At 48.1% G+C, this 21,467-nt stretch overlaps 9 protein-coding genes across 9 annotated transcripts; 4 read left to right on the top strand and 5 right to left on the bottom strand.

Moving 5' to 3' along the window:
- Positions 1–1,240: 1,240 nt before the first annotated feature.
- On the top strand, positions 1,241–3,760 carry MPS1 (serine/threonine/tyrosine protein kinase MPS1; the record flags this gene model as incomplete). The annotated part of the gene is made up of 1 exon (XM_043282424.1): positions 1,241–3,760. The coding sequence occupies one exon, from the start codon at positions 1,241–1,243 to the stop codon at positions 3,758–3,760; it is 2,520 nt and encodes an 839-aa protein (XP_043139804.1).
- A 580-nt stretch (positions 3,761–4,340) lies between these two features.
- Positions 4,341–5,111, bottom strand: ACHE_70126A (mitochondrial 54S ribosomal protein bL21m; the record flags this gene model as incomplete). Its single annotated transcript, XM_043282425.1, has 1 exon — positions 4,341–5,111. The coding sequence occupies one exon, from the start codon at positions 5,109–5,111 to the stop codon at positions 4,341–4,343; it is 771 nt and encodes a 256-aa protein (XP_043139805.1).
- A 443-nt stretch (positions 5,112–5,554) lies between these two features.
- NSA2 (rRNA-processing protein NSA2) lies at positions 5,555–6,561 on the top strand (the record flags this gene model as incomplete). The annotated part of the gene is made up of 5 exons (XM_043282426.1): positions 5,555–5,557; positions 5,618–5,628; positions 5,684–6,226; positions 6,276–6,488; positions 6,546–6,561. 5 exons carry the CDS (start codon positions 5,555–5,557, stop codon positions 6,559–6,561), a joined length of 786 nt encoding a protein of 261 aa, XP_043139806.1.
- A 279-nt stretch (positions 6,562–6,840) lies between these two features.
- Positions 6,841–8,736, bottom strand: ACHE_70128A (GMC family oxidoreductase; the record flags this gene model as incomplete). Its single annotated transcript, XM_043282427.1, has 1 exon — positions 6,841–8,736. One exon carries the CDS (start codon positions 8,734–8,736, stop codon positions 6,841–6,843), a length of 1,896 nt encoding a protein of 631 aa, XP_043139807.1.
- Positions 8,737–9,841: 1,105 nt separating this feature from the next.
- On the bottom strand, positions 9,842–10,383 carry HHT1_5 (histone H3.1; the record flags this gene model as incomplete). The annotated part of the gene is made up of 3 exons (XM_043282428.1): positions 9,842–9,954; positions 10,013–10,201; positions 10,257–10,383. The coding sequence occupies 3 exons, from the start codon at positions 10,381–10,383 to the stop codon at positions 9,842–9,844; spliced, it is 429 nt and encodes a 142-aa protein (XP_043139808.1).
- Positions 10,384–10,732: 349 nt separating this feature from the next.
- ACHE_70130S (uncharacterized protein) lies at positions 10,733–11,355 on the top strand (the record flags this gene model as incomplete). The annotated part of the gene is made up of 2 exons (XM_043282429.1): positions 10,733–11,019; positions 11,070–11,355. The coding sequence occupies 2 exons, from the start codon at positions 10,733–10,735 to the stop codon at positions 11,353–11,355; spliced, it is 573 nt and encodes a 190-aa protein (XP_043139809.1).
- A 1,166-nt stretch (positions 11,356–12,521) lies between these two features.
- On the top strand, positions 12,522–13,451 carry ACHE_70131S (integrase catalytic domain-containing protein; the record flags this gene model as incomplete). Its single annotated transcript, XM_043282430.1, has 3 exons — positions 12,522–12,538; positions 12,604–13,072; positions 13,134–13,451. The coding sequence occupies 3 exons, from the start codon at positions 12,522–12,524 to the stop codon at positions 13,449–13,451; spliced, it is 804 nt and encodes a 267-aa protein (XP_043139810.1).
- Positions 13,452–13,859: 408 nt separating this feature from the next.
- Positions 13,860–15,114, bottom strand: ACHE_70132A (uncharacterized protein; the record flags this gene model as incomplete). The annotated part of the gene is made up of 3 exons (XM_043282432.1): positions 13,860–14,165; positions 14,214–14,572; positions 14,643–15,114. 3 exons carry the CDS (start codon positions 15,112–15,114, stop codon positions 13,860–13,862), a joined length of 1,137 nt encoding a protein of 378 aa, XP_043139811.1.
- Positions 15,115–19,676: 4,562 nt separating this feature from the next.
- ACHE_70133A (alpha/beta hydrolase) lies at positions 19,677–20,487 on the bottom strand (the record flags this gene model as incomplete). The annotated part of the gene is made up of 2 exons (XM_043282433.1): positions 19,677–20,021; positions 20,089–20,487. 2 exons carry the CDS (start codon positions 20,485–20,487, stop codon positions 19,677–19,679), a joined length of 744 nt encoding a protein of 247 aa, XP_043139812.1.
- Positions 20,488–21,467: the final 980 nt, after the last annotated feature.

Raw genomic sequence — 21,467 nt, forward strand, 5'->3', positions numbered from 1 at the left:
AGTGTTTTTGGTCTCGAGGAATAATGCATGGCTGTATGTACTTATGTCGCTATCTCTCGACTGCGACTATCCTTCTAAGTATTCTCGGCCGTTTACTGTACTTCGGGGCCTGTTACTTCTAATACAATTTCCCCGCTCGTGGTCCTGATCTTCGCATCGCTTTTTCAGTACGAGACCGCACCTCGACTGACAGCCACATACCACTTCCAGTCAACGGTAGAGCTAGATAGTTAGAAGTAGTTTGCTATGTCCTGTTTGTTGCGCTGCCTTATCCCTCATCCTGCGGTGCTGATGCTATGAATTAGCTGTAATGTACTTGGCTGTTTGAGATCACACGTAGTTGTCTGTCGTGTTGAGCATCTGTTATTCCGGATACAGCTGTACGTCGACTGTAACGGAGAGGCTTGTGCCAATTGGATAGCAATTGACCTCCAGCAAAGGTTGCGTTCATCGAATTGAAGTGAACTCACAGAATTATTGGGAATTTGTACTTCATAGATGAATATCATCGGTGCTTTGACGACGGTGTGCAAGCCAGCTCTCTAAGATGAACATGCCAATATGATATAATGATGGAACAATGCATCGGTTAAGTCTACGATGTCTATCGCTATTGTTTTCTTGTCGTGTCCATGTAAGCCTATGCTGGCTTTGATGGTGTGCTGTTTACAATGGGGATGCGCAGTCCAATATATATCGGAGCACCGAGGAAAGCTCTGGGTGCCACAACAATGACTGCTAATTGTAAAACGAACAAATACAAGTCTATCAAGGACAGCTCTGAAAGTCTGTCAAGATATATTCTGGGCAGTGACACTATTGACCATTCATCTTATCTACTCTTCCAACTACAAAATGTGAGGTACCAGCACAGTGTCGAAGCACAGAATTAAGCGCTGCAACGGAGTATACTGTATGTCAGTATGCATACCAGCAGAAACTAAGCGAAATAACCAATGGCCAAGAAGAATGCAACGGTATGCACCTCGATGCTCTCATACTGCGTCACATTTCGTTTGTTGTGATGACCCATCACCCCGGGCAACGGTCCCACGTGACCGCCACCCAGCCTCCCGCGAAACCAACGTCGCAGCAGAAAGTCTACAAAACAACCAAACCACCGATTCGCGACGACAACCCCCGGCTTCGCAAGGGCCATTGCCTGGGGTAGATTACACGAGGCCTTACATCTTACATCGACCATCCATGTAGCACTTCCTTAACGACATTCGCATTAACAATGGCCTCTCCCAACTCCCTTTCGACCGCATACAACAGCGGCCTCCATCGCCAACCCTCTTCCCGACAATTGTCCCGTGCCACGGTTTCTCGATCCGGTTCCCGACGCACCTCTTCCGCAATCCAGAGTTCTTCGTCCCGAGACCATGGGATATCCGTCCCCAGGCAGTATTCTGCCGGCGACAGCTCCGATGACGAGGTCCCGGAGCCCAAGTTCAGTGCCTCTGTCAAGGCACTTCTCGACGAAGATGGGCTGGGCTCTTCGCCCCGTCAACGAAGGGAACAGACTCCAGAGGAAGTCCGTGCTTCAACAGCAGCTATATCGAGTCAAGAGAGACAAGAGAGGCGGCGCTCCTCGCGGTCGCCGCGTCTCGAATCGCCCCAGGACCGATCGACCGGCAGCCCCGCGCCGCGCGTTGTTCGCATAGGATCAGCTATGTCTTCTCGATCGAGGAGGGAAGGATCTGTATTGTCAAGTAGCGAGCAACAGGATTCAGACGCAAAAAACGACTTCATCACACCTGCGCCCAGACAACGCAGCGTGCGCATCGCCAGTCATACACGCTCCCCGGCATCGATATCCCCGTCGCAAAGGCGGTCTGCCGAGCGGAACTTCAGCGACGGGCATGGAAGTGCAGAGCGCTTGGAAGAGGAGCGGAAGATGCGTTACGATGATGACTACATGCCGCGCGTTGGTACTTCGTCTGTGCTGCGGTCGCGTGGCGGGGAAGAACCCGGCGCCAGCTCACTGCGTGTCAAGAGAGTCGGAAGGCTGACGGGCGCCTTTTTGAACGGACCTGCAAGGCGTGGCGTGCTCCGGCGCCAGAGTGAAGAGAACGACGAGGGGCCGAGCTATCTATCCCCAGAAGACGACCAGCGAGAAAGCCACGAATCAGCACACGACAATAATGCTGAATACCGCTACAAAGACACAAGGTCCTCACCTCGAGTGACGTGGGCAGAACCGAGACCAAGTTCGCGTGAAGATGGCCGGCATCGCTCTATTGAGCCTGCGAACGCATCAGGGGACGATGCGCCTTACGAACGAATGTCTTCGCCTAAGTCTTATGGGTCGCATTCGAAATCTACGCCTGGATCGTCGTCTGAGTATTCGTCCAAGTCTTCTGGTGCCAGAGAACAACCAGTCTTCAAAATCCCTCCATTACCGTCAATGCCCGCAGCACAGGATCAAGAAAACGAGCCACCGCCGACATTCAGACGAACCAGACCACAGGCGTCCAGTATGTTGGATAAACCGGAGAAGATGTCTGTTGCTTACGGAGAAGACAAGAAAGAGAACGGCGAAACACCAGTTAGTAGTTCGCAAAGGAAGATACTTGCAGCTCGCAGCAACAACACGCCTCATCGACCAGCTCCGCCGCCTCCGAAGATGTCGGTGCTTGACACCGCAACAGGCAGTGGAGGAGCGGCGGCGGCCTCACAGTCTCGCAGGAAGCGAAACCAAGTTTCCATTAATCATAAGGCGTTCACACGACTTGATTGCATCGGTCGTGGTGGAAGCTCGCGAGTGTATCGAGTTATGGCAGAGAATTATAAGATCTTTGCTCTCAAGCGAGTTAACCTGGAAGACGTCGATCCGTTGACCCTGGCCGGATACAAGGGTGAAATCGACCTCCTCAAGAAATTGGAGAACTTGGACCGAGTTGTCCGTCTCTTCGACTGGGAGCTCAACTCGGACAAGCACACCCTCAGCGTTTTGATGGAGATTGGAGAATCTGATTTGGAAAAGATCCTCGCATACCGTTTGAACGCCGACGACGCTACTTTGGATATCAATTTCACTCGCTACTACTGGAAAGAAATGCTCGAGTGTGTTCGTGCAGTTCACGAACACAACATCGTCCATTCTGACCTTAAACCCGCCAACTTTCTCTTAGTCCAAGGAAGGCTCAAATTGATCGATTTTGGTATCGCCAACGCCATCCAGGATAACACCGTCAACGTGCATCGCGAGCAACAAGTCGGAACACCCAACTACATGTCCCCAGAAGCCTTGGTCGACTCGAACGCCTCGCTAGGCCTGCCCTCCAGCGTTGGCAAAATGATGAAACTGGGTAAACCCAGCGACGTCTGGAGTTTAGGCTGCATCCTCTACAAAATGGTCTATGGCCACCCTCCCTTCGCTAAAATCGCCAAGTACTACGAACGTATCATGGCCATCCCCAACCCGAGAGTCCAGATCGACTTCCCTGAATTCGGAGTCGGAGGTGTCCCTGTGCCGCCCGGACTGATCCGGACATTGAAACGCTGTCTGCAGCGTGACCAGACTCTCCGGCCAACAGTCGACGAGCTCCTCGGTCAACGGGATCCGTTTTTATACCCTGATGCACAGATGGATGGCGCTGTCCCGATTAGCCAGGATATGCTCGGCCGAATTCTGGTTAACGTTGTGAATCACTGTCGGGTGCGTGGTATTCCAAAGGAAGAGGAATTGGCTACGTGGCCGGCTGGGTTCTTTGCGAAGATCAAGTCTGCTTTGGAAGAGGAAGCTGGTCGGTGATGATCCCGATGCCTCCTTTCGTTAGACAAACCCTTCTTTCACCTTTTTTTCTTTTTTCTTTTTCCTTTGTATAATCTCTTGATATCCTGAATGATCCGACGAATGGGTTGGCGTTCAAGTTCGGTCCGGTCTTTTCTTTTCTGATACTCTGTCTGTGCCAGGTATCTTCTTTTCTTGGATCTATATTTTGGAGCTTCAGGGCTTTGGCTTTTCTTTTCATTTCTTTTTGAGAGCGATTCAGCGCTGTGCCGCATGTTTTGTGTATGATTGACTGATTGATTAACTTGATTGCATTGGGATTGATTCGACCTGCATGGTTCATGGGTTTTGGTGTTTGAGTTGGGAAATATCAGTTTGATTGAGTCTACAAAATACTTTGGATTCGTAAGAGCGAGTATGATGGACTACAGTATAGCTCACAGGTGAGGAAACAGAAACCAAATCCTTGCGTTATAAATACATGCACAATCACTTTATCTGTACATAACAAGCCCATTCCCAAGAGCTCTCATTGAAAAAATGACTTTTCCTGACCATTTCCCCCTCTCTAAACGTAGTCGAAAAACACGGAAATCAAAACTCACGACTTGACCTCCAATGTCGCCTGATCCTGCCCCTCAACAACAACAGCCCCCTCCTGCACCAGCTCCTCCTTGGTCTTAACCTTAACATCCATAATCCTCAACATAGTATACCGCTCCTTGCTCTTAATCGTCCGCACATGCCTCTGCCTCCTCTTCGTCTTCTCCTTGTACCGCATCGGCTCCGAATCAACCCCCACAACCCTTGCCCGACACTCAAACATCCGCTCATCAATATACGGCTTCCCCTTGAGCGTAAAGTCCCGCGAACCAATCACACTCGCCCGGTTCAGCCGAATCACATCACCGGGCTGCACATTGGCCATCAGGAACGGCAGACGCAGGTGGTCGCCTGCGGTCACGAGGTAGGGCTTCGCGTGGACGTGCGCGGTGATGTAGTGCGCTCGTTGCGCGGTGAGGTGCGGGAGGAGCTCGAGAAGGGAGCTTGTGACTTTCAGGGGCGCTTCGAAGGTTGGGGGGAGTGGTTGTTTCTGAGTTGGGATGTGGCTGGAGGTCTGGGGGGTTGTGTAGGGTGTTGAGGCGGGTGTGCTGGCGGCGGAGGAGGGTGTGACGGGGAGTTGGTGCTGTTGGTGTGTGGGGTTGTTGGATTGGGCACGGGGCGATGCGCTCAGTGGGGACTCGGGTTTTGACGATGTCGATGTCGATGTCGACGTTGTCGTGGAGAGAGTGGCCCGGAAGAGAGTGGTTGATGATGGGGTCTGCTCGAATGGCAGGGCCAGGGCCTTTCGAAGGACGGAGCGGGCGAACATGGTGGAAGTGCTGCGCTGGTTTTTCTTCCTTGGACTGGTGTGGTTGGAATTGGGGTTCTTAAAGGCCCCGGGTAGGCGGTTTCGAATGCAATGGGTCGGTGCGAAAAGTTGAAGCCGCGGCGGGCATCTGGAGAAATTCCAGAGCGCGCAAGTGGCCGCGAGGGTGCCCGTAGTCACGTGACTTTTCGCAGACCTTGTTTGCATATTATATTGTCTTTAGAGGATGTAAATTCGATATTGCTCCATTCCGTAGATATTTCAATTCCTTATTCACTCCGTACATTTCCTGCATTATTCTTCGTTCGATTCTACTTTGTGCGGTACTACGAGCCGATAAGACCACGTGATTTATCTCTGCCAAGACCTGCCGCCGCAACGACTTTTTTCTCTCTGCTCAACCACGAGGCGAGAAACACTACAAGGCATTTCCATCTACAACCAACATGGTACGTTCTACTTCATACTTCCCTATATTAGACTATAGCTAACGAATCTTTTAACAACAGCCTCAGAACGAGTTCGTCCAACTCTCCCCAAATTCAGCCGTCGACCATAGCAACTGACCAAAACAGGTATATCGAGCGCTGGCAAAAGCAGCACGGCAAGCGCCTCGACCACGAGGAGCGAACCCGCAAGCGCCAAGCCCGTGAACACCACCAACAATCCAAAGATGCTCAGAACCTGCGCGGTCTGAGAGCCAAGCTCTACCAGCAGAAGCGCCATGCCGAGAAGATCCAGATGAAGAAGCGCATCAAGGCGCAGGAGGAGAAGAACGTCAAGTCCTCTGCCCCCGAAGAGCCCTCCAAGACACCCTTGCCGCAATATCTGTTGGACCGTTCCCAGGCTACCAATGCGAAGGCCTTGTCGAGTGCTATTAAGGATAAGCGGAATGAGAAGGCGGCTAAGTTTGCGGTGCCGTTGCCCAAAGTTAAGGGTATTAGTGAGGAGGAAATGTTCAAGGTCGTGAACACTGGTAAGAAGACGGCTAAGAAGTCTTGGAAGAGGATGATTACCAAGCCTACCTTTGTGGGCGGTGATTTCACTCGGAGACCGGTCAAGTATGAACGGTTTATTCGGCCTATGGGTTTGCGTTACAAGAAGGCCAACGTCACTCAGTATGCTCTCTCACTTGCCCTCTTGTTTGAATATGTGCTGACTTTCTAGCCCCGAAATGGCCGTCACCGTGCAATTGCCCATCCTCTCGGTCAAGAAGAACCCTCAGAACCCCCTGTACACACAACTCGGTGTCCTGACCAAGGGAACAATTCTCGAGGTCAACGTTTCCGAGTTGGGTATGGTCACCACCAACGGCAAGGTCGTCTGGGGTAAATGGGCCCAGGTTACTAACAACCCGGAGAACGACGGTTGTGTCAACGCGTAAGTCACAAACACTCTGTTCCATCAATGAGCTTTACTGACATCCATCTCTACTAGTGTCCTCCTCGTTTAATCGCTCGTTCTAATCCAAAATAACCACAGAATCGTCCACCCTGCCATTACATCTCGACTTCGATACCATTGGTCCCTCTTTGTCTGTCTTTCGTGTTTATAATTGATATTCTGGGTGGTGTTAAGGCGCTCAAGTGTTCTTTCTCCATGATATACGGGTTATCTCAAAAGTATCATGCTGCTAGATTATTACGAATTTTCAATTGAACTGCATCGTCTGAGCTTCCTACACTGGTATACAAATCTATCGAAGATGTCATAAAAAATTCATTCATCATAACTACCACAAAGTCGATCCCAAAATAGCATCCGCAATCTTCTCCGCCAACGCATAAACCGTCGACTGTGGATGTCCCGGCGGTAGCAACGGAAAACTACTAGCATCAACAACCCTCACCCCCTGCACCCCATACACGCGGGCAGAACTATCCACAACCGCCATCCCATCTCCCTTCTTTCCCATCTTACACGTACAAGCCGCGTGGAACACAGGCCGCATACTCTCCTTAACAAACTCCCGTATCTGCGCATCGCTGGTTACATTCGCGCCGGGGTAGTACTCGACTGGATCCGCTATGCCCATTTTCGATAAAATGGACCAGATCTCCCGCGTGCGTTTGAACGATTGCACGGCTAGATCCATGTCTGCTGGGTGGGAGAGCCAGTTCGGGTCGACGAGGGGCGGTGTTGTCATGTCGGGACCAGAGAGGGAGACTGTGCCGCGGGAGAGAGGCGCAACGAGGGCGATGTTCAGGGTTGCGTAGTTGTGGCCGTCGAGCGGGTCGGCTGGTTGCTTGACTTGGTTATCGCCGTTGAAGGCGGCGACGGGGAGATATTCGAGTTCGGGCCAGTCGGGGGGGAAGTTTGCCAGGGCGGTGATGGATGCGTTGGAGAGCTTCGAGCGGTAGGGGTCTGGGAGCTTTTCCCAGCCGTAGTAGCCTGGGCCGAAGATGGAGAGGGGGCCTGTGGCGTGGTGGAGGTATTTGTTTGCGTTTTCGGCGGCGAGGGTCTTGTTGTTTGCGGATGCGGAGTTTGTGAGGACGTTGACGCGGTGCGCGGTCCCGAAGACTGGGTGGTCGAGCATGTTCTGGCCGACGCCTGGGAGGTTGGAGAGGCAGGGGATTCCAAACTTGGAAAGGTGGTCGCAGGGACCGATCCCGGAGACCATGAGGAGTTGAGGTGATTGCAGGGCACCCGCGGAGAGGATGACTTCGTTGCGAGCGTTGAGGGAGAAGTTGATGGGTGGTGTGCCGAATGTGCCTCCTGTTGCGATTTGGACTCCTGTTGCGGTTTTGTTCGAGTCGAATAGGATCTTCTGGGCCAGGGTGTTTTTGTACACTACCAGGCCGGAGCCGTTGTTGAGGGATTGCTTGAGGAAGCTGGATTCAGAGGTCGAGCGGTGCGCGTTCTTGGGGTTGATGGTGAAGGTTGCATACGCAGAGCCTAGAAGCCTGCCGCTGTTGAGACCGTTGATTTGGCCCATGCCCGCTGTGATGAAGGCCTTGCGGGCCCAGGTACCGAATGCGTCGACGGCATTGCTGAACGAGACCTCCAGCGGTCCTCCGGAGGAACTAAACGCATCTGCCGTCTGATTGTTCGTGGAGTTGGTGTAGAGCCCCTGATTTGGAGGCGTATAATGACAAGATTTCTTGTAGTATGGGAGCAGATTGTCGAACGCATAGCTCTGGTCATCCACCTCATCCGCCCACCGCTGCATACTGTCGACCGTAGGCCGGTGATAAAGCATGAAATTCCTAGCCGAGCATCCTCCCAGTGTCTTCCCACGGGCATAGTGAAGCTTCCGGCCACCCAAAGCTTGCTGTGATTCCGTACTGAATCCCCAGTCGATAAGCGGGTTATACGCGTTGGGCTTGGATCCGGTAAACTGCGACGAGTACCCGGGGACAACAGAGTAATTGCCATTATCGATCTCGTAAAAGCCACCAGCCTCGACGACCGCGACGCTAACCGATTTGTTCTCTGCGAGTCGGCTGGCGATGGTCGAGCCGGCGTTCCCACCGCCGACCACGATATAGTCGAAAGTCGCATTTGTTCCGGGAATGCCAAATGTGTTTCCGAGGATGTTTCCTGTCGCTCCGTAGTTCCAGAGATTAAGCTCCTCTTGCGCTGATGCCGTGACCAGGAGGCCTAGGAGGGAAAATTGAGAGAGGCGCATTGCACGATCACCTCAGCGAGGAAAGACGGTTGACTATTGATTGTAATTGACCTATTTCAAGCTGGTAAAGGGGAGTCGGTCATTTTATGGTCGCGTTGCTATCATGAAAAAAGTGCTGGCCGCAAGGAGAAAAGAAATACTGTGGAGAAGCACCGTCCAGGGACTCAACAGTGCTCCGTATATGGTCTTGAATACGGGCGAGCTAAACATTATTATTCAGATCATTGCCAGGAACAGGGGAATTTCTCGATACGGTGGAGTTGCTGCTGAGGACCGGTGCCGGTGCCGGTGCCGAACTGTCATTTCGCGGAGTCTCCATTGACTGCGACACGGTACTCTGTACGGAGTAACTCGGGGTGACGCCGGAAAAGCCATAAAACGTCGTGGACTCTAAGGCACATTTTCGTGGCATTTCCATCCTGGCGTCGCCGCTTTAAAGCGGGCGCTGGTAAATTTCTTGAAGAGGTAAAGTACAGCAGCAAGTAACAGAGCCGTAAAAACAATACCAAGAATAGGCTAACCAAAGCAGCTATCAGAGCAGGATGCAAAGCGCATACTGGGAGCCAAGAAGCTGATGGAGGGATTAGAGGGCATGGCAAGGGCCAAGGCTGTTGAGAAATTCATGAAATGGTGGGAGAAAATTGCAGAGCGGCTCCCAGAGAATGAAGGAGCTCGAAAGCCTACAATTCGGCTCCTTTCATAGAGAGGTGCAATTGGCTAGGCACTTAACATACATGCCCATCATGGATTCAATTTCCTCTTCATCACCGTCAGAGTCCTTTACGCCTCTGTCTTCCTCATCTTCACCTCTCCTCTCACAGTCATCTACATTATCCTCTGCACCCCCCCCCCCCACGGCAATACAGTGTACTCATTATGCTAGGTCCATGTACCTTTGAAAGTGGCAAATTTAAGTGTCCATTACGGCGGACTGAAACCGAGTTATGGCCAAAACGTGTAAAATTCCGTATTGATGTATTACTACGGGAAAGGCTGAATTCCACACGCTCTTATCCAGATGCTTAGTAATATAGCCGCAACTGAAAATTTTCGATTAAAAGAGCTATGTGCGGTACTTTGTAGAATCCTCCCTTCTTCGTAAGGACTACACAGTTCCAACAGGATCTAGGCCCATATGCTTCCGCAGTCGCCGGACCAGCTGCATGTCTCTAGCCTGTATGGTGACACGCCTGGCATGGATGGCACATAGGTTTGTCACTAGCACACATGGTTAGTTGACTGCAAAATTGATTGCTAATATAAGTAGATGACTTACTCTCAAATTCATTTACAAGGAACGCCTCACTTATTTCTTGCAGTGCGTCCAGGGCGCTGGACTGAAAGCGATAGTCTTTTTCAAACATCATCTCACTGGTGATCTCTTGCACGACACGTCGAAAGGGGGTCTTGGGGAGCAAAAGTTCATGGCCTTTCTGGTAACGACGGATTTCACGCAGAGCAATAGCTTTTGGTTACTTAGCATGAAAATGATTTCACAATAAACTTTACAGTTCACTTACTGCCAGGCTTGAACTTTCTGGTACCCTTCTTCTTGGCTGGGGTCTTTCTGGCTGCTTTTGCACCCAAACGTTTGCGGGAAGCTCTTCCTCCAGTTGATTTGCGAGCAGTTGCAGTGGCACGAGCCATTTTTTTTTTTTTTGTGAAGAATAGAGGTGTTTGAATTGATGGATACTTGATAGAATCTTGTTCAAGCAAATAATGAGAAGAGGAGAGAGTTGAGAAGGAAAGGAAGAAGAACAAAAAATAAAGAGGTGTTCTAAACAGAGGTTTGTATTCACTTTTGATTCACTTTCCATAATTATGGCATCTGACCCTTTTTTTGACTCATCAAATACTGATTCCTTAGCCCTTCCTTTTCTTTTCTCTTCTCCTCCTTCCATTCGCTTCTTCTAAGAAACATATCAACGTGATAAAACTTAGACTGTGAGGTTGACTGTGAGGTTGACTCTGAGATTTATACTGACTTATACAGATAATGACCAGAAAACCTGGAATCCCAGGCCCCAAACCTGGTGCGAATCCAGGCAAAAAGCGAAAGCAGGACAAAGACCTGTCTAAGAATCCCCACACTATGCGAGGCCGTGAACTACTGGCAAGCAAGAGTGACAGTGAAAAGGCTGTGATACGTCGGAAGAATAATGATAGGGCAGCCTTTGTCAGTGCCCGTCTGAAACTCCGGGCGAGTACTAGCTGGCAGGAAGCAACTATGGAAGAACAGGAAATATTAGAAAATTCACTGAAAGATCAAGTGATGAGGGAACGGTATGTTAATCTTGCAGTCAACCTAGCAATAAAACTAATTTTTGATACAGATATGAAAAGGGCCAGTCAGCCCAATTTTTCTTGGATCAGCTGGAAGGAGAGAGCATTGACAGTAGTGTCTGGGAGACTGTGGATTTTGAAAATGATACAGAATTGTGTTATCATGCACAGCTGGATGATATTGCTTCTCATGAGACCATTCCGACCACTGAGACTGCCAAGGAAGCTGAAGCGGCACAATCATCAGCTACAGGACAGCTGATAAAAATCTGCATACCATCACTTGGGGTCACTTTCGACTCTCCCTTCTACGCAGTCTGGCCAGTCTTGACATGAAATTGAAGATTCTTGGAAAGATGGAGTCATGCCATGACCCTCTCTACTATAATGGCATACCATTCTGTCTCAAGAGCATTCTCCCAGAGAAGGTCTTCTTGAAAGAGGAACGCGCTGCATGGTCAATAATGAGTAGTATCAGTTCCAATCCATGGGCAACTCTCCCTGGCCCAGCTGATTGGTGGGAGGGATACTCTTGCCAGTCATTGGCAAAGTTCTGGGGATTTGCATCTAAAGAAGAGGCAAAGGCACTCTATCGACTTGGAATCTACATTATACAAAACAAGGAGGCACCAGAAAATGCAGGAGGGCTTATCGATGAGGTAATGGGGCTACTAGAGCTTTTGCCTTGATTTGTTTTTCTGTCATCATTACCAAATAGTATTCAGATATTCCTGCTTTTATGTTTGCTAGGTTGGTTGCTAGAATTATCTTTATCATGATTGAAAGCTTTTCCTAGGGACTGAGGCACAGAAAGGCCGATATATATTAGATAAGATAATGGACGTGTACTCTACTATACTGAAGTAGGATTAGGGTTCAGGTTCCTTGAAGGAGACTAGCCTATCCGGCTAAATGAGAGCACATGACCCACAGGGATATCCAGGGCAGCTGGACAGAATCTTGGAATGACTAGCAATCAGTTTCTACACTGAATGTGACACTTTTTCCGGCGAACCTACCAATAATATACCAAGTTGCCTATTATGCCTCGCCCTGGAATTGCGCTTGATCATTGGAAACATCAAATAATTGAGCTATTTCACCAGCAATACTCACCTGATGATATCCAAGGTATTCTTCATGAAAAATATAATATGAAAACCAGTGCCCGTACAGTTCGCCGCCGCCTCAAGGAATGGGGCTGTACCCAACGGTTTCCAATACCTGATACACCACAACTACGCGCTCGAATTTCTGCTTTATTCTTTGAATACTGTGCCAGTGACAAGGAGATCATATATATCCTTGAGAAGGAGGGCTATCAGATATCCTCATATGGTCTAAGTGTACTCCGTGCTCGGTTAGGCCTTACACGTCGAGTCTCTCGCTTTAATCGTGAAGAAGCAGATGAAAGGCTCTTGAATATAGTTCAAAAGGAGCTTGACAAGGGTGCCATTGAGGGTTACGGACGAGGCTATCTCTACAGTCATTTCCGAAACCAGATGCACTGCATCTCAAGGTAAGAATAACTGCTAGGTTGAGTGTTAGATTGACCAATTTGAGTGCTAATACTATAACTAATAGGGATCGGCTCTTTGCAGCAGTAAAGCAACTAGATCCGGATGGAGTATACCGTCGGGCAAATGATCTCCAGCGTCATCGTGGGGAGTATATTGTACCTGGTCCAAATTGGTTATGGTCAATCGATGGTCACTGCAAACTAAATTTCTATGGCATTGAAATATATGCAGCTATTGATGCATATTCTCGATACATCACATGGATTTATATTGGCATTTCTGGCCGTACAGCTATCAGTATTCTGGTCCAATTCTTGACAACTCTCCAGAAGGAAGGTGTTCACCCACAGCGGATACGATCAGATCGAGGTACAGAAACACCATTGCTTGCAGCTGCTCAACATGCTTTTATGAAAAGACATGTTGCAGATATCTCTTTTAGAGACTGTTACTGGTATGGAACTAGTACTGCGAATCAAAGAATTGAGTCTTGGTGGGGGCAGTTAACAGGAGGGTTACTTTTCCGCTGGAGGGTGGGTTTGACTCTGATTGCTATATTGATTGCAAGGTTACTGACTTGATTCATAATTGTAGGACTATTTCCAGAGATTGCATAGTGAACATTTGTTTGAACCTGACAATCTGGCTGACAAGATTGCTCTTCTTGCAATATATATTCCTATTCTCCGACAAGAGGTCCAGGCCTTTGCCCGAATGTGGAATATGCACACTATCCGAAAGCAGCCTAATCGACCAAATGCAGTCCATGGAAAGCCCATTATGCTTTATTTCTATCCACAAGATCCTTGTATTCAGAACTATGGATTGAAGCCTGATCCTCAGTTACTACAAGAACTGACAGATCAAACTGCAAGCTATGGTATGATGGTACACAAACTACCTTATTGCTAAATATACTGACTAAAAGAGTAGATTTGAATGAATACCTCCCATCAGAGACAAAGAACTGGTGTAATGAGAAGCTCACAGCTTTTGGTCACCGGTATACCAGAGTTGATGCTAGTGAATACTTTCCTGATGGATCAAGAGTACATTGCCAGGTATATTTAAGGCTTCGTGAGGCTTTAAATACACATATTACATCTGGGCTAGAGCCACACCTTTCATTATGTACAAAGCCAACAGGTGCATGGGATTGGAACTCTGAAATACAACAGGACATGACCATGATTAGAAGAGAACCAGATGATATTGATAATGTTGACATCACTGGGGATGGAAAAGACATAGCTGCAGATGATAATAACTTCATTGGGGATTTGGATAGTCAATTTTAAGGATTACAATTTCTGCAAAAGGCTAATTTTGTTGCAACCGTTGCCGAGTACGCCCAGCTGGAGCATCCAGATGAAGTTCCTCTGGCTCCTGTATCTCCAGTAGCTCCTGTTCCTCTGCATATACCCCATCTAGAGTGGTTTGGTCTTCAGCCTCAGTTGAATCATTAACATGTTCTGGCGATTCAGATTTCTTGCTGTTCCTGTTAAGAGCAACCCTAGGTTGTACATATCGTAGTGGTGTTGTTTGGCTTGATTGGGGGGATACTTGGGAATGGTTTCGCTTCCGTTGATATGTTTGTCTGGGTTTTTGAGGCATAGATTGCTCCTTCTAAGTAGTGTTAGCATGAAGATAGTATTAATACATAGAGACCTATACCTTAATCTTAGGACCCTTTTCTTCCTTAACCTTTTGACCCTTTTCTTTCTTAATCTTCATTGATGTATCCTGAGTATCCTCTACATCAGACAACTCCTCTTCACAGCCAAGAAAGAGAAAGATTTTGTTTGCAGAAAAGCATTCAGTCAAGATATGAGGAACTGGCAATTTGATTGCATCTGTTGGTATAATCTGCGGCTGTCCAATGCCCTTTTCAAATGTCTTTGCAATCATAATCTTGACTGGATTGTATTTTCTAAGAAGATCATCCCATCGTTGATAATTCCGTGCAAGGATAGGAATAAGATCATCTTCTGTCTCATAGGTATCGGCAGGTGTCAAATAGGCTCCGAAAGATGCTAATATAGTTAATGAGAATATATTAGCAATCAAACATCACAATCAATGTTGCAGCTTTCTTTAACTTACTCCTGCATTTCCACCGGTCGCCAAATCCCAAATCAAAGTCATATAGGAATCCAGTATAGATAATAACAGTAACACCAAATTTTTGAAGAGTAGGTTGCGCTGAATGGGTTCTTTGTGTTCGTGTTACTTGTGGACGGCTTGACAATATCTTAGAGCCAGCATGAGGTCGTATTTGTGTACTTTGTTGGGTTCGCTGAATTGACTGCTGCCGGGCAATCTCACTAGTTCGATCAAGCTGAGGAAAGGTTGATGATGTACTTTGATGTGCTGGAGGACTGCTTGATATTTCAATTGGAGTATTTCTCTTTCCAGAGGATTGGGTAGGTGTCTGTGGTAGAAAAATAATGTCCTGAGAAGTAGAAGTGTCAGGGTTTGTCATACCACAATATGGACATGAAATATCATCAGCACAATGAACAGCATGCTCAAAGTGCTCTTTCCGGCGACAGAATGGCGTCCATGGCTCTGACATATTGTGTATACATGTAGAGTGTGATTGTTAAGTTACCTGAGCCCTAAACTTATTGAGTGTGAGATTGAGTGTGAGATTATACTAGTGCCTTGGCATTATCTAACCGAGAAATCTGAAGTGGATAGGTCGGATGTATTGAAGCTTCAGGTGAAGATCGGGGAGTCAATAATCCGGACTGCATGGAAGCTATATATGAAGGAGAAATTCTATATCACAGAGAATGATATATTAACTATATACACCGTAATTGATAATCGAATGACTGCTTAGCCATCCAAATCCAAAGCATATGACTACAGTGTCTCCTTATGAAGAATCTACCCACCTCACTAATCAGACCTACTATTAATTCGACTCAATTGTCACCAGTCATCAAAATTAATCAATCGTTGAGTTAAATACACATTAACGAGTTAATTATCGCAGGTGAAGTGTCTTGGTAGGTTTGTCTAGGTGTGCAGAATCTTGGGAATTATACAACGATTATGAATTAATATGAATGTGTGGAATTTTGTATTTCCTGTGGCAATAAGTCATTTTCGAAAAAAAAAGGTTTTGGCCATAACTCGCTTTCAGTCCGCCGTAGTCCATGCACCCAAGAGAAGTCACTGTGGTCATTGACTCAAATTTCAATGATGCCCAGATCTGTGAGGATTGCAGGCATCCAATAGCCATGCATCTTGATTATGATTAGTTCCTTATATCTCCTATAAGTTGAGGTTCTGTGGCTAATACTTATTGTACACTTAGCTCCTCCAGGCCCTTCTGCTCCCAGCACTGCTACTGCTCTTGCTCCCTCCAGCAATGCTTTTCCTGACAACACCATTTCTGGCAATAATCAATCAAAGAGGAAAATCAGCCTTACTGTAAGTTGTTCCTTGTTGAAAAGTACATAGAAGTAATCTTATTCTTTTATAGATATCTTAAGTTGGGTTCGTCCTCAGACGAAACTGGTCAATGAGTTGATAGAGCGACTTCATTACTATCATATCATCGAGTGCGCGGCACACCAGCGTCTAGGAAAAACAACTGCAATGAACCTTGCTGTCAATCAATTACTTGAGAACTATGGCAAAGAAAGGCCTATTTATATTCTTACAGATTGGAATGAAAGCAAAGTTGATAGAGAAGGCGGCTGGGGTGCATATTTAAAGCAGGAGACAGGTGTTCACAGTGATCAGTGACTCACTTACTCGGCCTATCTGGTTATAGATAAGGCACAAGAGTCGTGCTGGGATGGCGCATTTTGGGCAGATTTATTCAAATGAATTGAGTTTCGTGTCAGCCCATACATCCTACTTTTCATATCATACAGTTCTCTAGGTAGGCGCTCTGTGGGCTTCAGCCAGAAGGAACATAAAAAGACCCCTTTGATACTTGGTTAAAGACAGCAAATATCTCTGCGAACAGATGAAAGCATTGGACCTTCTGTGGAATTTACAGCACATGTGTTGACACCAGTTGGTCTGCCACTTGACAAGGATGAAGCAATGGATGTGGTGACACTAATCACAAAACAAATGCAGCCACGTCCATCTCTAACAGAGGATCTCAAGGAGGGGAGGGACTGGTTAAATTCAGTGGTGGGCAAATTGGATTGCTCAACATTCTGCTAGACGCTCTAAATCGTATACAAGTAAGTATTCCCCGGAATGCACAGGAGCGACGCATGCGATGGTTCACCAACCCAGACCAAGACCCACTGATATCACCACTAGAACAATGGGGCCGGCGAACTGTGATCTCTCAGAACAGACTGGAGGTTATACACCTACATGTGACCTCACCATGGTGGTCAGGTCTGGAATCCCACATAGCAGAAACTCGGGAAGATGCCTTAGCAGCTCACCAAACCGCCTTACATAGCGGCACCGGCGTCGACATCATTGCATACACAGACGGCAGCTTGACAGAACAGGGAGTTGGAGCAGCAGTGGTTTCACCTCTAGGGCGCCAGGCAGTTCACATTGGCTCCCCAGCTACTCACACTGTATATGCAGCGGAATTGCGAGGCATAGAGATGGCTCTCACCCAAATAGGCAACACATTTGGACCGACATCACAACGTTCCCATCGGGCCTATACAGCAATCATCTTTACAGACAATCAGGCGGCCATTCAAGCGTGTTCAGCTCCAGGAAGGCCTTCTGGCCAATATATCCTGAGCGAGATTACATGCACTGCATCTCAACTACAGGAACGTGGCTGGGACATACAGCTGTATTGGCTCCCAGGTCATGAAGGCATCTACGGCAATGAGTGTGCTGACGCTCTTGCAAAAGAAGCTGCTAATTTCGCAGCACCCAATGGTGTGGAGGAGCTCACTCTCATGGCTAGCACTCGAAGAGCCCTCCGCATAGAAGCAGCAAGCGCATGGAAGTCTGAATGGGCTGCCTCCACCCACGGGAACTCCCTCCGTCGTTTATGGAAAGAACCCTCAAAAGCACCAATGCAACTATACCAAGGCCTACGGAGAGCCGCTACATTAGTCCTCATTCAAATGCAAACTGGGAAGATTGCGCTGGCTAGTTATCTTGGTACCTTTAACGCTATGGAATCGACTGAATGCTCTTGTGGTCGTGGTCGTCAAGATATGCGCCATGTTTTCCTCCACTGTACAAACCAGGCAGGCCCCCGGATGGGCCATCTTACACAGGGGTCAGGGCGAGAGTTGGATTACCGGGCCTACCTAACACGGTCAGACCTGGTGCCGAAGGCAGTGTGCTTTATGCTTGACACAGGCCTCCTAGGCCAGTTTCAGACCCTACCAACCACATACCGAGTCACAACAACGGACTTGAGGCAACCAGCAGCATAGTGCAGCTGAGGTTACGCGCTTGCAGAAGTAGGGAAGGAAACGAGATAGTTTCCAACAAGCCCATGGATCTTCGTGGCTATGGGAACAGCAGTACCAAAACTAGCAGCACGGGATATACAACATGCGGAATTACATATCAGGATGTTTGTAGAAAGGCGACGATGTACATAGATTACCACTACGGCGGCTTACCCGGCCGCCCGGCAGGACCTGCCGCCACTCGGCCTAAAGGGCTGACAGATGCGTGTATGAACAATAAATAAATAAATAAATAAACCGGGACCTTTAAACAGAGTTTATATGATATGAACAGGCGGTTATCCCAATAAATAAATCTGAAAATACTCAAGCATCTACAGTTCCTGCTGAAGATGAAGAGCTGCAATATTTGCAATAAAAGATTGTATCCTAAGTTGGAATGATCCCAGAAAATTTCTCGGAAAATCTTTGCTCATGAGATCCAGCCAAATTATAGTTGTAAATGTCTGATGCTAAAATATATACCTCTTATGGAGCTTGGTGTCTCTTACACCATGTATATAATTACCAATACCTAGCAAGCCGCTATTTTCAACTGAAGTCGGGACATGCAGCTATAGGAGCACACCTACATCGGATCCGGGTCCAGGAGGATGCAACCTGTGAGGGATGTGGTATGTCAAGGGAAACAACACACCATCTTCTCTTTGAATGGCGACACCAACGAAAAAGGCTCTACAAGGACCTGAAGACAGACGGAGTCATGAGACCCACTGCTGCAGAAGAAGATACACAAGGACGACTTTTAGGTGAGTCTAGAGCTACCAGAGCGCTGCTGCGATTCCTAGCCAGTACCAGCATAGCTCTACCCCGAGAACACCTACAGCGAACGGCGGAAAGGGCCCGAAGAGATAAAGAATGGGGACTAGAAGCATTGGAGGAGGCAGCTAGGACAGGAGAAGGGTAGCAGGGAGGGTAGTCTGAGTTGAGATTCAGCCTAGGCCACACCCATCTTGTTTTGAAAACACAAGGAGAGCACTGTGCTCGAAAGCCCTGCGCACACAGGTGGTTTGGGGCGGGGAAAAGGATTAGAAAGATTGTAGAAAGGGGGTATTGCCCTAGGGACTTATAGGGACAAGAGACTGTAGAATAGCTGCTGGCCTTGAGTCCATGGATAATGGTCTGTCATAGCTCTAGGGCTCGGTATAGACAATAAACTTGATTAAATAATAATATAATATAATTACCAATCACCAACGAATGGTGGCCTTATAATCAGTTGGCAATACATGTATTAGCGCTGCGAGAGAGCAGAATACAATAATATTTCTCTAAATTCCATGTGAATTAACATTGAATACTATCATTAAACACTGTACTGACGGTGACGGGGATAAATGACAGGTAACTAACTAGTTATTCAAGCAGATAAATCATCAATTTATCCATCCTATTTGGGAAAGTTATGCAAAAACGGGCTCTTGGTGGGCGCAGGCTTTCCTGCCCTGCCCATGGGCTCTCGCGGGCGGGCTGTGGCGAGGTCTAGTTATTCTTATTGTTATTTCAACCTCATTATTGACAAACGTATCTGCATAGCGCCCTGGGACTCCTGAGTCGTCATGCAGGGCCAATTCGTCAAGTGTTAATGCGATGAGAAGAGCGTAAAGATCATAAATGATCCAATAACAATTCTATGCTGGACCAAAACCAAAGACAGCAAAGAATCATATATTCAAGACCATCAGCCTCTAACTATCTAAAATATCTACAACACCTCCCCAGCCTGCCTTCTAATATACCCCACAACCTCTCCCATCACCTCTGGTACCAACCAAGGCGTATGAGCCGCCTTAATCCTCTCCGTTTCAAACACCGCCCCCTTCGACCTCGCCCTCTCAACCATAGCCTCCTGCGCAGCCAGCAGGATCGCACGATCATCTTCACACAGCAGGTATGAGTTGGGAATCTCCAGGTAGGCGGCGCCAGTGGCAGGCGAGGTTTTGGCAGCCCAGGCATGTGGGCGGAGAGTTTTGGTCCATTCATGACCGTCGGGGACGTCGTGGAAGAAGCGGTTGAATGGGTCGCTGGCGGTTACGGTGCCGTTTTCGATCTGAGTTTGAATTAGCCTATAAGCCACCTATACAGCATACAAGCGTGTATAAAATGGATGCATTTACATCGCGTATCATCCACTCCGCCTGTCCCCCAAACGCATCCAGCAAACTCTCCCCGACTTCCGGTACAAACGCCGCGATAAACACCAGCTTAACAACACCTCCCTCTTTCCCTGCCTTCGTCCGTGCTTGCTTGCTCAATCCACCCAACGCGCTGCTTACTGGTAACCCAGCCCAGCTGTGCAAGACTATTACAACATCCCGCCCCGCATCTGCTTCTTGCTCGACGAGAGTGCGGACAGCGCTGATGTCCAGTTGAAGATCGGTGACGGTCGTTGCTTGCTGGACGGCGGGGAAGGCGATTATGTGGCAGGTGTAGTCGGGGAGTTTGGCGATGAGGGGGTCGAAGGCTGTTGGGGGGTACCAGGCGCCGGGGGCAAAGATTAGGGTGGGTTTTGACATTGTAGTGTCAATTGGAGGATGGAAGTCCAAGTGAGGTATTTCTTGTGATGGCTCTTGGGCAGGGACTAGTAATAGCTGCTATATGGGTCTTTCCCTATATACCCCGCACTAGCCGCTGATGCCGTTACGGAGTGCTCCATAGGGATGAGCCGGAAATATCCCTCTTACGGAGTATACTTGATATCGGAAGCAGAATCAATCGGAAAATGATCGCATTGGCCCGGTATGTTCGCACAGGGCATCATATAATCTAGTTTTCGGACCCTTAAGCCATTCCTGATCATGGTTGACTCTCGAATTGCCCCTTTCCTGAAATACACAACAGATAGATGGTATATCCCTTCTTCCCGCATCAAAAAAAAAAAAAAAAAACGGATAACATCCTCTCTATCTCCCTTCAGCATCTGGGCTCGGATACAATCACCAAGAACAAGAACAAAAAGGAAGGGATATCGGCCACCCTTCACCGAGGCCACGACGGTCATGACCATGCATTTTCTACTGGAGTGGACATAATAATGGGTTCAGAAAGCAGGGTCTTATCCTCATCCATCGCACCGCAGATGATCAGCTAGAAAAGGCCAACACCAGCCATGATGGGCGGCACTTCGAAACACCAAACCTCCAGCAGATCAGACCACATGACCAAAGTATTCGCCAACTTTCGCCTGGGGACAGTGACCGTTGGTGCCTGTCCATCCCATATAATTATTGAGGGATTGGGGTGATGAGAAAAGCCATGCCAACACGACGGTGATGTTACGATCGTGGTCCTCAGGGGATGGGTTTGATCCTCCTGGTAAGCCGATGAAGCTGGTAGTGCCTGCTCCTGATGACTTGATTTTACGGTTGTGGAGTAACCAACGGGTTTATTATGTGAAATGCAGATACGATACCGCAAGGCCTGTTGCACCTATATTACCCTCGATCATGTTTCAATTCATCATTGAATGGGAAAGTTACTTGGTTATATGTATGTA

This window comes from Aspergillus chevalieri, chromosome 7 (genome assembly GCF_016861735.1).
Source record: "Aspergillus chevalieri M1 DNA, chromosome 7, nearly complete sequence".
Classification (NCBI taxonomy): Eukaryota; Fungi; Ascomycota; class Eurotiomycetes; order Eurotiales; family Aspergillaceae; genus Aspergillus; species Aspergillus chevalieri.